This window comes from Bos indicus, chromosome 2, assembly GCF_029378745.1.
Source record: "Bos indicus isolate NIAB-ARS_2022 breed Sahiwal x Tharparkar chromosome 2, NIAB-ARS_B.indTharparkar_mat_pri_1.0, whole genome shotgun sequence".
Taxonomy (NCBI): Eukaryota; Metazoa; Chordata; class Mammalia; order Artiodactyla; family Bovidae; genus Bos; species Bos indicus.
Genome location: NC_091761.1, coordinates 24087764 through 24102943, shown reverse-complemented (window position 1 = coordinate 24102943; position 15180 = coordinate 24087764). Strand labels below are relative to the sequence as shown.

The following is a 15180-nucleotide window of genomic DNA, read 5'->3' as shown; positions in this document are numbered from 1 at the left end:
CTATTGTCCTTAGAGTTTTAAAAGTACCCCAGTGTTGAGAACTTTTGATTGCTTTATTAATAGTTATGCAAAAGTATACTGACTCTATTTGGGAGAGAACTTGACTACAGGAAACAGGAGTAAGGCTTATTTGAAGTTTGAAATAATTTTGTGATTAGCATGATAGGGTCCTGGATCTTTGTGCCAAGAATTTTGATCTAGACTCCAAAGACCTGAATTTATGTTACTGCCACAGTTGTGTAGTTTGACATTGTATTTCAGTATTTCAAATTTTATTTCTCATCTTTAAAGATGATGTGGCTTTGCACATTTTGAGTTTTGTATCTTACAGGTAGGTTTCCAATATGTTAGAATCCCAAGGTGGTTTTTATGTCAGTACAGCTTGAAAACAGTGGAGGTGATCATCTACTGGCCCTGTGGAAAGCAATTTGGGAAGTAATTTTTCTTGTTCATTTTGGTGTCTAAAACAATCTAAGTTCAAACTCAGACTCTTGCCCTTCCTTGATTACAGTTTTTCTTTTGACCTGATAAGGGAATAGGTTTCTTGGACCGTGTTCTGTTAATTTCCACCATGAAGGCCATAACTTTTAGGTCCCTTGATCCCTGTCACTCTGAATGTGAGTTGCTACCATACTTCTGAATTCTTCTACTCATCCTGGGTGGGTCAGTAAGAAGAGCAGCCACTGCTGCTGCTGCTGCTTAAAGGAAAATGAACGGCCTGGCAGCTGCTGCCTGGGTCCTAGGAGTTGCTGTGGGGCATCCAGGCAATGCCCAGACTGCCTGCTGCTCACTAAAACCAGCTTCACAGGGGGCAAAAAAGTAGGATTTGAGCAGAAAGTGGATTTGGATGCGGCCCGAGTCTTCCCCCCAAGATTCAAGCTGCCCTTCCTAGAGCTGCACTTGCTGTGCTATCCCAGGAGCTGGCTGGTTCTGATTGGCTTAGGCCAGTGCCCAGGTCCTAAAAGACTTAATTAGGAAGTAGAGGGGTCGCACCAGGCCAATGTCATTGACTGGGTACATACAGCTCTGTTTTCATTTCTTTGTCCTTGCCAGGCATAGCCTTAGCGAATGGGTTGTGATCTTTTGTGACGAAGGCTGGTTCTAAGCAGAAATCAGAATTTGCTTAGTTCCTGAACAAACAAGGGCAACTTTACCTTGAGGATTAAGACACCTGTCTGTTGTTGACTTTGATGCGGGGGAGGGGGGGTACCAGGTTCTTCCATCAAAGTGCTTCCTTACCTTTTCTAGGACTCTGATATTATCTGACTGAGCTCCACCTGCCCTCCCCTTTGTTTTCCTGATTTTCCTCTAAGTGTGGGTTTCATGGAATGGGGTGCAGTTACAGCAGGGACCTGGGAGAAAGGACAGGGCTGGGAACACAGGAGACAATGTGACAACTGTTTTCCAGAGGCACGTTTCTCTCGTTGTGTCAAGTTCTCTTTTCCTTCCGTGTTGTCCCCCCACCCCAAAATCTTCTATAGGAGCTTGGCATTTATAGCACAAGGGAAATTTTTGCTGCCACAGCTCCTATAACCAGCCAGCAAACTGGAGTTGAAGGGCCAGTCTGTCATGCTTGTGTGTTAGAGGGTCAGGGAAACTGGAAATCTGCAGGTACCTAGAGGCAGAAGTCCTCCCAGGTAGCTGGGGGGTAGGGGTGGGGTCGTGGCCGGAAGGAGCTGGAGGGAGCAGCTTGATCTGAAGGATTGTCTGTGTAAATGGAACAATCTCCGCAGCATTGTCAACAACAGGAAACCCGGAAGCACCTGTTGGGCTAAAGGGTTGGCGGAAGCCAGCCTGCTCGGCAGGTGCGCCTCTGTGGCCCTTTGCACCAGAACCTGGAGCTCTACAGACCAGGATGCCCATCCCCTTCTTGTTGCATTGCCGATTCTTATGCCTCCATTAACTCTGGCTCCTTCCCTGTCAGCCTTTGCACGTGCTATGCCCCTCACCGGGCCACCTCCAGCTCCTGACATCTCTAGGTGACACTTCCTTGGGGCAGATTTAGCGCCCTCTGGACCAGGCACAGCACTCTGCCCCACCGTGGCATGGCTTCTACCTCCCTGCAATTTAAAGATAATGGATCTGGCTTCCGCAGGGCCAGGGTTGGGCAAGGACAGGGGGCAATTCTTACTCATCCTAGGAGGCTCTTAAATGTTTGTGGAATGAATAAACGAAGCAATGAGCAAGGCCGGTCAACTGGAAATAACAAGCCCAATACCTGCCTTTGGGGTAGCTTGCCAGGCTCCTTGGGCGGGGATGAGGAGAGGAAGTGGTCAGAGAAGATACACTGTAATAACCTTGGAACTCCTGGCCTGCTCTTTCCCGCCTTTCCCTTGGAGTCATCATTACCTTTATAGGAAATCTCCTCCGGACCTTCACCCCACCCAGCTGCAAAAATGCTCCGCCTTCCCTCACACTTTCTGAATTGGTCTTAAATCTGTCAGGAAAGGAAACCCGTTTTGTTTCAGTGTTTCACTTATGTAGGTTTTGCCCTTCCAGCTGGACTGTAAACACCTGAAAAATCCTGGGTTTTATTTCCTAGGAAGCAATTTAAAGGAATGGAGAGAACATGGCTCCAAAGTAGTTTTTTCCCTGACTCTCAGCTACCTAGGAGACCTTAGGGGAGAGTACTTGCCCTCCTCCCAAAAGCCTCTGTTCTCATCTGTAGAGTTAGAGGGCTGAACACATTCTCCAGTGCTTCCAGTGCCCACATGCTGTGCTTCTGACCCCAGCAGTTTGCTTATCTCTCCCAGTACCTGGACAGGGTTCCGTCTTCACCCTTGCTGAGTCACTGAACTTGTTCACTCACAGGGTCTAGGCTAGTTGACCTTGCAGCTCTTGGTCTCAATCCCTGGGATCAAGCAAGGATGATGTTAACGAAATAGGTGTGGGATAGCAGCCCTTGGCCTTGCTCTGCCCAGAGGTCCTGCCCAGTGTCTCTTCCAGTTCTATACCTTGGAGTGTGCCACTTCATCCTGTAAATGCTGGACAGATTGGAGGTAGAGGCTGATGGTGCTGCCATCCGAGGGGCTGGGGGGAAGGATGGTGCTAGGGCTCCGGGTTCACATGTGAGTGAGTCTGCCAGTGTTCTGTAAGGTCTGCTTCACTGGCTCTCCCTGGCAGAGTCTGGCAGCCCTCTCTGTTTTCTCAGTGCATTTTTATTCCTTGTACCTACTGCACTGCATTGGTTTTAAAAGAAAGTACGTTAAATCCTTTATTGGGATCATAGCAAAGACAAAAGCAATAAGGCCTGTCTGTCGTTGAGCTGGGAGAGGGTGGTGTAATTATTTGTCTTAGTTTTTGTTATTTGCATCTGAGAGTTACGCGTTTCTTGAAGGCCAGGATTGGCTTTTCTGTTTTGGGAGTTGGCTGTTGGTTTACATTTGTGTTCCCAGCCGTTTTTCCCAGCTCTAGCCTGGCTGCTCTTTCAGCTCTGTTTCTCTCTGTCCAGTGTCTGGTGTATATCCTTTTCTCTTTATTTCTTTTCCTTGTTGTCAGTTAGCCAGACCCCAAAGACTGTAAAACTGATGGTAATTAAGATATTAGCAACCGAAAGACCTAAACAGATGTTTCTACAAAGAAGACATAGAGATGGCCAATCTCAACATTGGTCATTACTAGAGAAATGCAAATCAAAACCACAATGAGATGTCACCTCACACTTGTCGGAATGGCCATCATTAAAAAGTCTACAAACAATAAATGCTAGAGAGGGTGTGGAGAAAAGGAAACCGCTCTTGCACTGTTGGTGGGAATGTAAATTGATATAGTCCCTATGGAAGATGGTATGGAGATTCCTTAAAAAACTAGGAATAAAACCAGCATATGACCCAGCAATCCCACTTCTAGGCATAAACCCTGCGGAAACCAGGGCTGAAAAAGGCACATGTATCCCATTGTTCATTTGTTCATTGTAGCACTATTTACAATAGCTAGAACATGGAAGCAACCTAGATGCCCATTGACACATGAATGGATAAAGAAGTTGTGGTACATATACACAATGGAATATTACTTAGCTATAAAAAGGAACACATTTGAGTCAGTTCTGATGAGGTGGATGAACCTAGAACCTATCATACAAAGTGAAGTGAGTCAGAAAGAGAAAGATAAACATCGTATTCTAATGCACATATACGAAATCTAGAAAAATGGTACTGAAGAATTTATTTACAGGACAGCAGTGGAGAAACAGACATAGAGAATAGACTATGGACATGGGGAGAGGGGAGGAGAGAGTGAGATGTATGGAAAGAGTAACATGGAAACTTACGTTACCATATGTAAAATAGGTAGCCAACAGAATTTGCTGTATGGCTCAGGAAACTCAAAAGCAGCTCTCTATCAACCTAGAGGGGTGGGATGGGGAGGGAGATGGGAGGGGGGTTCAACAGGGAGGGGATATATGTATACCCATGGCTGATTCATGTTGAGGTTTGACAGAAAACAACAAAATTCTGTAAAGCAATTATCCTTCAATTAAAAAATAAAGGCATTAGCAAAAGAACACAGCAGAAAGATAGTGGATCTTTAAAGATCCCATTGGCTGAGAAGCAGTCAGCTTTTAAGGATTGTGGGTTTAGCTTAGAATCCTGTCTTACTGGAGGTGGCAAGAACCGTGAGGTGGGAGGGGAGAGGGAACATTGTGGTGCCTACTGCATAGAAGGTACTCTCAGACCATCTCTGAATCCTTGGTGGAGACTGATTGGATGATAGAAGAGCTTGTCAAGATGACCAAGTACCAGAAAGTGAGAATTGATGCAGAAAGAGGCTACAAAACAGTGATTCAGTCGAGTTGTGTCTCGGGCAAAGATTTGGTTCCAAATCTAAATTGTTAAAAGGTAAACTGAGGCATATTAAAAACTTGACAAGTTTATTTGAGCAGAAATCAGTGCAAACCTAGCAGTGTCGAACCAGCAGGAGCAGGGAAAGACACAGAAAGTAAGGACAGTAAGGAAGCAAAGCGAGGAAATGATTCGATTGGCTTACCGTCTGGGTGCGCCTGTTTGTGATCGGTTGCCCTTGGGTTTGGTTTTGTAACCTTGAGACATTTACAGGCTGGGATTTCAGTTTGCTTCCATAGGCTGCCATAGCCTTAGACCCACCTCAGTCCAGTGGCCACCTGGTTTAATCAACTAAACAGTATATAAACTGGAAACCTGGGGGATATTCAAAAATTACCTTTGAACCCCGCGCCCCCACCCTAAGAAGACACTGTTAGAAACAGACGTATTATCATTTCAGTTTAATGTGACCATTTTTCTCCCCCAGTGAGGGAGTGTTTGTTTTGTCTGAGTTCCTTGTGATGTCCTTGGCTTAGGTGTAGGGGGCAAGCTCTGTGGAAAGTGTCTTCTAAAACACCAGACTCGTGCCCGGCAGCGAGCTGCTGATACTGTGAGAGACGGGCGTATCTTTCACCTGTTTCAACAACCCCTCTTCTTGTGCTTTACTTGCATCTTTCTTTGTGTGCCACGGGCTCTGCCTTTGTTCTCTCTCACCACCTAAACTGGCAGAGAATTAGGCGGCTTTTTGACAAGAGAATAATTCCAGTATCTCTTGGCTCTGTCTCTAAATGTTAAATGCATATTCAGCTCAAATCTCCAAATTCTCTGTTTCGTCAACAGATTGCTCGTGGGGGCTCCCCGTGCAGTGGCCCTTCCACTGCAGAAGGCCAACAGAACAGGAGGCTTGTACAGCTGCGACATCACCTCCCGGGGGCCGTGCACGCGAATTGAATTTGATAACGACGGTGTGTTCTGTGCTTGCTCAGTGTTCCTTTGGCCAACCCACTTGGCCTTTCCAAGAGGAAGGAAAGAGGGGGACAAGCATTTATTCTTGGAGAGGAGGCCTCTCTTAATTGCATGGGCCTTGACTGTTTCTTGCTTGCCCTGAAAACATTTACTTTTTAAGTCACTTTGGCTGCCCTGTTTTTGCTGTCTCCCCAACCCTGGTTTCCAAACTGGTATGGTGTATTGATATTGCCACCTAGTGATGTGTTGAGGTTCTACAGGAGACTGTTGAAAAATGGTTCAGAAAATTGAATGTGTATCCTGTACTCAGCAGCCAAAAGTTCTCATTTGCTGTTAAAATATTAGGGAGAAAGGCTGTTAAATATAAGATCTCTCTAAAATGAGAGCTGGACGACATGGATAAAATTTCCCTACTGTCTCAGATAGAGGCTTGTTTTGTATAGACTGTGTGGTAGGCAGAGCAATTGGTATCCTGAGAAGCTGCAGCCAAGCCTAACTTGGCATTCTTGGTCGACGCAGATTTGCAGCTTCATGTTTATGTTCTTCTCTTGTTTGTTTTTTGTTTTTTTAATCTTTTTAGCAACAATTTTTTTTAACTGATTGGAAAATAATATATGTTAATTGTGAGAAATCTGTAAATAACATTGAACTATAAAGAAAGAAACCCAAACCCACAGATAATGTAGAGATAATCCCTATTTATTTAACATTTTGGCATTTTTCCTTCTGCCTACCTAAAGTTGTTTAATTTTGATCTTTTCATAATGATTCAAAATTGAAAATCATGCCTGCCTTCTCATTAAGGAAGGCAAAATTTTGGATGTAGGGTTATACAGTAGGCTCAAACTGATGCTGAAGAGCACACGGTGAGATTTTTGGTTTCCCTCTTTCCTTTTTGGAAGGAGGAGGTAAAAATAAATATATCACTTTACTTTTTTTCATCAATAGAAAGATAGAAAGTGGATCTGAGGCCTTGTTTTCCCATCTCCAGTAAAGAAAAGCAAAGTTCATGCTATTAGGTAACACATTTGAGGGTATGTAGAGAAGTAACTCCCTTTTTGTTAGTTTGGAGGGTCTTTTCTGTACTTGGGACTCTGGGTGTCAGAAGGTGAGGGGCCACCAGGTAGAATTATATATTTTATGTAAAGAATTTGGTGAAACATTCATACCAATAACCACTCACCTGTTTTCTTAAGATGGAAAGTAATTTTTATGGATTGAGTAACTGTACTTACTAAGTACTTAGACTTAGAATCAAGGCAGTTTAGAAGCTGTTTCTTACATTTTTGCTCATTAATTGGTTCATGGCCTGTTGCAGTAGCTTTGAAGTCCTAGCTGTGTGTGTGACCTATGCTGCTTTCTCCGCAGCTGACCCTTCATCGGAAAGCAAGGAAGATCAGTGGATGGGAGTCACTGTCCAAAGCCAGGGTCCAGGCGGCAAAGTTGTGGTAAGTATAGAGAGATGTGTCCATTCCGCACTGAGTGCCTGTTGTGTGCTAGTGCTGGGCTTATAGCAGTGAACAGAGCAGACAGCTTCCGCCTGCCTAGAGTGTACATTCTAGAAAACTGACTGCTATACAGCAGGAATTGATGTCAAGAGGAAATCAAACCATTACTTTTTCTGTGATTCCTGATTTACTTTGAAACGGCTCTACAAGCTGCTTTTCCTTATAACGTTTAGATCCAAAAACCTTACTTAAAAGCCTTTACAGAATGTCCCTACAACTTTAGGTGGTCTTGAAAAAGCAAAGCAAAACCGTACATGGTTTTTGTCCTAGGAACTATGCAGCTATTATAGATGAGTTACAAAAATATGGGACTGGTCATGCAAAGTAAGGATCAGATCATTTTAAACTCTTTATTTTCTGGGCTACTTCAGATAGAAGTGGTAGCCGAGAAAAAAGGGTTGTTCGATGGAATGTGTTAGGTGGCCTTGGAGGTGCCAGACTGGATCACGATGAAATTTCCGTCTCTTTCAAAATCTGGTTGCTGTAACAAATTTGTGTAGAATTTTGAGAAAAATGAGAATTTTACCAAGTATTGAATTTTTACATCTGAGAAGATGCATTATAGGACATTGACTTGGACATTGTAAAGTATTTTCAGCCTGTGTTATATGGAGGGTGGCCATGAATACCCATATGTGAAAATTAGAGTTTATTTAGTCTCTCCTGGCAGTATGATTTTTCTCTGCCTTTTTAAAAGGCTTCTCTCTGCCTTTGAAAATAAACTTAATCTCAGAGTTTAAAGAATAAGTTAAGATAGGATTGATTATGAGGAAATAGTATGGATAAAAGGAAAATGCCTTTGTTTTAGCCCAATTCCTGTGAAAATATGTCCACCACGATTTCTCTCCCCTGGAACATGTTCCTTCTTTTCAAGGATTCACACAAGGTTTATGTAGCCACTAAAAGCCAATTAAATTGAGAAGATGAAATAAGGTGTTTCCCATTGTTTATGTGACAGGTAAATTTACACATAAATTGCCTGTGAATTGCAGACTGTTGTCGTTTAAACACTGAGTCGTACGTGTGCTAAGTTGCTTCAGTCGTGTGCGACCCTGTGGACTGTAGCCCACCAGGCTCCTCTGTCCATGGGATTCTCCAGGCAAGAATACTAGAGTGGGTTGCCACGCCCTCCAGGGAATCCTCCTGACCCAGGGATCAAACCTGCATCTCTCATGTTTCCTGCATTAGCAGGCAGGTTCTTTACCACTAGCGCCACCTGAGAAGTCCCACTAAGTCATATCCGACTCTTTTGCGCCCGCGTGGACTGTAGCCTGCTAGGCTCCTCTGTCTATGGCATTTCCCAGGCAAGAATACTGGAGTGGGTTACCATTTCCTTCTCCAGGGGATTACAGATTGGCCTTCAGTATTTAGATTGCAGCATTATTCTCTGGGTGACGGTAAGACAGAAGTCCTGTGCTAGATAATGGTCTCCTTCTGGCAACTTTGGGGAATATTTGCTGGTTTTCTGACCTGGTCTCAGGATGAGGGCACATTTAACATCCCATTTAGAATTAACCTCTTGATTGTTGACAATTTCATTGGTTTGTAGTGAAAAACGTCAGGTTTGCCAACACATGTGAGCTACTTTATTCATCTACTTGCAGACATGTGCTCATCGATATGAAAAAAGACAACATGTTAATACGAAGCAGGAATCCCGAGACATCTTTGGAAGGTGCTACGTCCTAAGTCAGAATCTCAGGATTGAAGATGATATGGATGGAGGAGACTGGAGTTTTTGTGATGGCCGGTTGAGAGGTCATGAAAAATTTGGTTCTTGCCAGCAAGGTGTAGCAGCTACTTTTACTAAAGACTTCCATTACATTGCGTTTGGAGCCCCAGGCACTTACAACTGGAAAGGTATGCCGGATATTTGTAGAAATGGAGATGAGAATGACTGCGTAATTTCTGCCTATGCACCATGATTTAGTACATTTAAAATTAAAACAGAATATATCATAAGGCATTTTTTATATTATAGAAGTAGAGTAGGATTACTAACATATCTTAATTCTGATTTTTAAAAACAATCGTCACATGTATGTTCTAAGATTTTTTTCCTTCTGCCAGCAATTTACATTCATATAACTAATTAACTTCCTTTGGTAAAAATATAGTTAGCATTAGGTTTTGCTGTTTTGTATTTGCTTATCTCATGAAAGTTTTAATTTTCACGTAGGGATCTGAAAACAGAAGAATTGAGTGGTGTTGTATACAAATAATATTGTATTGATACAGACATTTCTTTAGTCATGTATTACTTGGGCTATGTTTTGCTAATAAAGCAGGGTAGTTAGAAAGACAGATGAGAAATTAGGAAAATTTGAGATGATCGCAGATAACTTGTGGAAAGGTTATTGAATGGTATTGTTTAAATAATCTCGAGATGTAGGTGAAGGGCGCAACATTACATTTTTTGCCTGGAGGAACATGGTCAGTGCCCCTGTAATAAAAGTTCAACTTCTGAAGAAATTAAGCAGGTTTAGAAAACCGCTCTATTATAAAGGACAATTTACCTAATTCTAATTCATAGCGAAGAGAAATACATCTGATTCAGAAATAAGATTTTTGGGGGAGAAATTTATTATAATAAATCCTGTGTTCTAACATTTTCTATAGTCAGAAAAATCTTGGGAAAAATTTTCATTGCTCATTCAAAAATTTCGGAGTTTTGATTTCTATTAGGAATGGTCCTTGTACACCTTCCTGGGTATGTTCATTCATAGCAACCTTTGGGAATAATTTCCTTAGGCTACCCACCCTCAGCTGAATCTTCCACATAGCAGCATTTGTTGGGTTATCTTGACCTAATAACACACTGAATTTAGAAACAGTTTTATTTTGGCAAGAGATGCCATACATAGTAAAACAAAATAAAAACACCCACCAATTATGTATGTTTTAATTTATGGGAAATACCTCTTGCCTGCTTTGTAAATGCTGACTTAAAAACGTTACCACTTAAAAAAATGATATAGTGGACTTATTATGTGAGATCTTCTCTTTTCAATGATTAGGTCTGAAAATTTTTTGAAAATTTAAAATCTCTGGTTAAAAATGATTGGAAGAAAATATCAAAATACTAATCTCGCTTTCACACCATAGTTAAGAAGGTAAATTGATTTAGGATTACAGAAAATGTAAAATATATCAGGTTCATATAATTAAAGAGTTTTCTGTAGGTTTAGTTAATTAAACATTCCAGTTTCCATCTATAATTCCATTTTCATGGCATTATAAAGATAATTCATGAAAACACGTGGGCATTTTTTTATTACTAGAACAATTTTGTTTGATGTAAAAATCTACACAAACAGGATTTTTTAACTTTAATAACCTCAAAAGTCATCTTCTGCCTTTTGTTCCTCCAAACTTTTCTTTCTGAACTTAATGATAACATCAGGAATGTTTATTAGAACCATCTATTTTATTTTGTTTCATCTTCATTTTTTTTTTCTTTTTTACCATTTCATTCTTTTAGGGATTGTTCGTGTAGAGCAAAAGAATAACACTTTTTTTGACATGAACATCTTTGAAGATGGGCCTTATGAAGTTGGTGGAGAGACTGACCATGATGAAAGTCTAGTTCCTGTTCCTGCTAACAGTTATTTAGGTAGGAACGAGAGTAGATGACATGCCTACCTCCTCAGATGCCTCTGTGTGACACCGCTGTCACAGGACCCTGGACTGTGAGGCTGAGAAAAGGCCAGATTGGGGCTGGGGGCCTGTGGCTGCATTTAGTGGAATTTAAAGCTTGGTGATCCCTGAGGTATTCTGACTGATTCTTGTGGTATCTGACCTGAGCTGCCTCAAAGCAGGAGGAAACCTACCGTCTCCTAAAATCTTCTGTCCTGCGTGGAGGTCTGTTTCCCGAGCTAATGTCCGCTTCTGTAACCCGCACCAGGCGGTCCATGCAGCCATGACACCATGCGTGGTTGTAAGCAAGAGGCCGAGTTGTCTTCCCTCTCCGTTCAGAGTCTCTTTTTGGAGAGCTACTCTTGAAGAGCTACATTTATGAAGTTACTCGTAAGTGGCAGGTCAAGACCTCCAGGTCCATCCTTTGTGACTGCCCTTCTCCAGGGGTTGGCCTCGCTTCTGGATTGTCACAAGGCCCCTGGCAGGTGGCATGGGGGCTTTCCAGCCGAGCCAGAGCCGCACTGCTAAAGCAGCTCCGAGGACACCCAGATTGTGGTCTAAGTGCCAATTCCTTAACTCCTAACGCTTGTTTGCGTTACTAATGGGTGTCCTAAATTATTCATGTGCATTATGGTAATTACACAAAGGCTTTTAAAAGCTTTAATTCTTGGTATGAGTTGACATAAAGAATAATTACTGTGTAATTCTTGGAAAAAAATGTAAAAAATCTACTAAATCTAAATAGTATCCTGTTCTTTTTAAAAAATAGATAAGTACCATATGCTGGAGATCTTACTAGAACAATGGAAGGTTAAAAAGGGGAAAAAAATGGGTGTAGATCTAAAAATAATTCTAAATAAGGTATTAATAAACATATTCTTTAAAAATTGTTCTAATTATATAGATATGTATAAACATACTGTTAATTAAAAAAAACTTTTCAGAAACTCCCCCACCCCTAAATTAAGAATTTGATGTGAAGACATAGAATGGAGAAAACTTATACTTACCACTTGTTAAGCACCTACTGTATGCTATAAATCACACACTATTACTACTTTATAGGTCTTATTTGTTCTTTCCAACTATATTATAAAATAAATATTATTTTCCTTTTGCTGATGGGGGAAAAAATGCCTGTCACTGAGGGAAATGAATTTCCTAGTCCAAGGTCACACAATTAATACTCCCCCAGCCAAGGGAAGAAATGCTCATGAAAATGATTGGGACAGGGTGGGAAGCAGCTGGGTATGTGAATGCTTTCAGTGGCTTTGCAGGACAGGAGGGGAACACAGGGCTGAGTGGTTTGCAGTCTCAATTATTAAATAGGATTTTCCAGGGCAAAATTCTTTTCAAGGTAAATATTAATACTCTCAGTAAACCAATATTTTAATTGAATAAATTTTAACAGTCTCTTCAAATGAGTTACTTAATTTATGCCATTTCAATTTAATGTCTCTGGTCAAGAAGCCAACACTTTGGTTCATAAGATAGATGCCCGTGGATTTTATCTTAGTGTCTACTGGAACATGTGAAACTATTAAACTTTTTTTTATTAAACACATTTGCCACTTTCAGAATGGATTTCCTCAAAAGCGGGTACTGGGTCGGGGTGGGGAGAATAGTGTCACATTTCTACTGTTACATTTTGGCTGTCTGTGCATCTGTCATTTCGAAAAAATCAGCAGGTTTTAGGAGGAAAATGATCTGCATGAGGTTTGGAAGCTGGCAAAGAGGGTGGCTTGCCGGATGCAGCAGTGGCCTCAACATTGCGAGCACGGCAGTAGCCGGTGTGCCTCTTACCAAGCATAATTGCTTTTTCTTCAATCTCTTCCGTCCCGTGCATGTGTACAGGCCTGCTGTTTTTGACCAGCGTTTCCTATACAGATCCCGATCAGTTTGTTTATAAAACACAGCCTCCCAGGGAGCAGCCCGACACATCCCCTGATGTGATGATGAATAGCTACCTAGGTTTGTGACCTCTGAGATGACAAATAAATGGTCTTGGTCATGGTCATTTAAGAATTTTTTTTTTTTGATCCATATAGAGCATAAATCTTTTTATTTTCTATTTCATTTCAAGTGAAGCACACACAAAAAGCATGCTGCAGTTGAGGCTCTGCAGCCAGAATGGCTTCCAGAGCTGGATTCAATTGTGTCTCCTTTATAAACTTGTATCCTGTTTTTCAACACGCTTCACAATTTGAGAACTGCAACAGTAGCGGTGATGCTTTTCATAAATAAAACCCAATTAAAAGGGTGAGCTTATAGTATTCTGCATCTGCCTCGTCTTCACATAGGAAGATTTGCTTTATTTGGACAATTTTGATGCGTGGACATTTGTGTCTGCTTGCCATTTAACCTCAGTTGGTAATCTGACATCCTACCTGATGCTTTATAATGAGGTTTCTAATGTTTTTCTGCCCTCTGAACAAGTGTGTAATTGATACAGATGACAACTTGCTCACCTCTATTGTTTACGCTAGGTTCTCAAATCTCATCAGTCATGGTTTTGTTTGCATGTTTGTGTCTGAGAACTAAGTTGGCCCTAAGGAGTAAAATGCTGGCTGTGGTATATTAATGTTGTTAGCATTCTTTTATTGCCTGATGACCAAAGAGATTGATGAATATACAAGTTACTAATCACTGCATTATAGCAAGACCCATAGGCACTCAGTTATGCTATGTCAGGTTACATCTTGGTGTACAGGATGTAACTTTCCCTGGATAATTTAGTATCTAGCTTGATCTCCTTTTACAGCAGTTTCAGTATTGGAATGGAGTTTGAACTGATTCTTAAGTAGCATGTATGCTTCATGATTGAAGTTACACAAATGCTAACTAGCACAGGTGCTTTTTTAAAATGCCTTAACAGGGAAATACCTACTATTTTATGCTTGAGTCAAATCTCCTGGTTCTGTAATTCTTATCATAGATATGATAGCTGGTGGGGAGGGTCAGAAGGAGAGTGGTGGGAAACCACAGGTAGTGATGAAGTAACCAGTGTTAGATACCTCCTGAAAAACAAGAGTTGATAAGTACCATGTTTTGTTTTTCTAGGCTTTTCTTTGGACTCGGGGAAAGGTATTGTTTCCAAAGATGAGATCACTTTCGTGTCTGGTGCTCCTAGAGCCAATCATAGTGGAGCGGTGGTTTTGCTTAAAAGAGACCTGAAGTCTGCGCACCTTCTCCCTGAGCACATATTTGATGGGGAAGGGCTGGCTTCTTCATTTGGCTATGACGTAGCAGTGGTGGACCTCAACAAAGACGGGTAAGAGCCGCTGAGGTTATTTTACATTTGCAAAGAGCTCATCGCTGCTCTGGCTGCTATAGGTGTTGAGAGGGAATACCCTTCCAGGTTAGTTGATGGAAAGGATATTTCCGCTGCCAAATTTTTACCATCCCATCAGTCTTCCTCACTTATATTTTGGTAGCAGACATTCGTTACCCTCCCTAGGATGTAGGATTACATTTTCAGTCTTCAGTTTTTACTATGTCCTAGGATCATGGGTCTGTGAGAGTTAAAATTTAACTAAAAAAAAAAAAAATGACACCTACGTGGTTCTGTTCTGTGGTGTCTTAAGGGGATTTTGGAGTAGCCAGAATGTCCTGTTGAAAGTAGGGATTGGTGACAAAGTCGATAAAAAGGTCTGTGGTGGGTGGTGCCTATCTGGGTCTTGGGTAGAAGGTCAAAGGTGGAAGGGAGTGGAATCTTCACTGGGAGTCTCTCTGCACTATAGTTGTAACTTGGAAACTGGCTTCAAGTTCTTACTGTTGATGTTCTCCTTTGGGTGTTATTAGAGGCTACCTAGTTTTTTAAAAAAATACTTCAATTGATGAGATATAAATTCCAGATTTGAGGTCCTTTTTATCGTATCTCTGTGTCCTTAGTACCCGTTCATGTGGGATTCTCCCTAAGCTTGCTGGTATTTTGGCCAGTGGTTCACAGTTCTTCCCCTCATTATGTTTTCAGGTGGCAAGATATAGTTATTGGAGCCCCACAGTATTTTGATAGAAGTGGAGAAGTTGGAGGTGCAGCGTATGTCTACATTAACCAGCAAGGCAGATGGAATAACGTCAAGCCGATTCGTCTTAATGGAACCAAAGATTCTATGTTTGGCATTGCAGTCAAAAATATTGGTGATATTAATCAAGATGGCTACCCAGGTAGAGAAATAGATTGTGAAATGGTCATGATTTATAGATTATGTGATTGTCTAAGATAGTGAGTGCTCATGACATATTTTAAAACATTGTATTGGAATGCTTTTAAAATGTGACGTTTG

At 41.5% G+C, this 15180-nt stretch overlaps 1 protein-coding gene across 2 annotated transcripts in view; it reads left to right on the top strand.

Annotated features, from left to right (window-relative positions):
* Positions 1-15180, top strand: part of ITGA6 (integrin subunit alpha 6) — an 87797-nt gene that overhangs the window by 35633 nt on the left and 36984 nt on the right. For both annotated transcript variants that reach the window (XM_019970831.2, XM_019970839.2), the window contains exons 2-7: positions 5625-5749; positions 7119-7198; positions 8863-9118; positions 10740-10871; positions 13955-14165; positions 14868-15061. In XM_019970831.2, coding sequence (XP_019826390.2) covers positions 5625-5749; positions 7119-7198; positions 8863-9118; positions 10740-10871; positions 13955-14165; positions 14868-15061 — 998 coding nt within the window. The remainder of the gene's footprint in view (positions 1-5624; positions 5750-7118; positions 7199-8862; positions 9119-10739; positions 10872-13954; positions 14166-14867; positions 15062-15180) is intronic.